Source organism: Arachis ipaensis, chromosome B02, assembly GCF_000816755.2.
Source record: "Arachis ipaensis cultivar K30076 chromosome B02, Araip1.1, whole genome shotgun sequence".
Taxonomy (NCBI): Eukaryota; Viridiplantae; Streptophyta; class Magnoliopsida; order Fabales; family Fabaceae; genus Arachis; species Arachis ipaensis.
In genome coordinates, this window is record NC_029786.2 from 8,169,921 (window position 1) to 8,170,479 (window position 559).

Genomic DNA, 559 nt, shown 5'->3' on the forward strand with positions numbered 1-559 from the left:
TGACTTTAGCGGTTAATTTTAATGTATACGTAGCATAGTCGATCACAGCATATAGTATGACAATCTGCTTGCTTTTCTAATTAATTAACTTATTATATTGATGATTAGGGTTATTCAAAAGTATTTGTAATAAGTGTAAATATAAATTAAATGCTGATGCATGGTATATTGGTATGGTGTATTGGCAGGGAATATATAAGAAAGGGGCTAGAAAGTTTGTGTTCATGAACTTGCCACCATTGGGTTGTCTTCCAGGGATCAGAATAATAAATTCAGATGGAAATGGAAGCTGCTTACAACAACTTTCATCACTTGCAAAATTACATAATCAAGCTCTATCTTTGGCTCTCTTTAAATTGGAGAAGCAGCTAAAGGGCTTCAAATATTCTCTCTATGATTTCAATGCTGATGTAACTCAAATGATCAACCACCCCTTTAAATATGGTTAGTAGTCCTTAATTAATTATTGTTTAGATTGAATTACCCTTATGAATTTTAGATTTCAAGAGTTTAATTGTTATGTGCTTATTATGAAAAAGAATCTTACGAGTGTTTAGTT

General features: G+C 31.3%; 1 protein-coding gene across 1 annotated transcript in view; it reads left to right on the top strand.

Moving 5' to 3' along the window:
• Positions 1 to 559, top strand: part of LOC107624776 (GDSL esterase/lipase 5) — a 6,466-nt gene that overhangs the window by 5,423 nt on the left and 484 nt on the right. Inside the window, exon 4 of the mRNA XM_016327231.2 lies at positions 189 to 444. Within this exon, the coding sequence (XP_016182717.1) occupies positions 189 to 444 (256 nt within the window). The remainder of the gene's footprint in view (positions 1 to 188; positions 445 to 559) is intronic.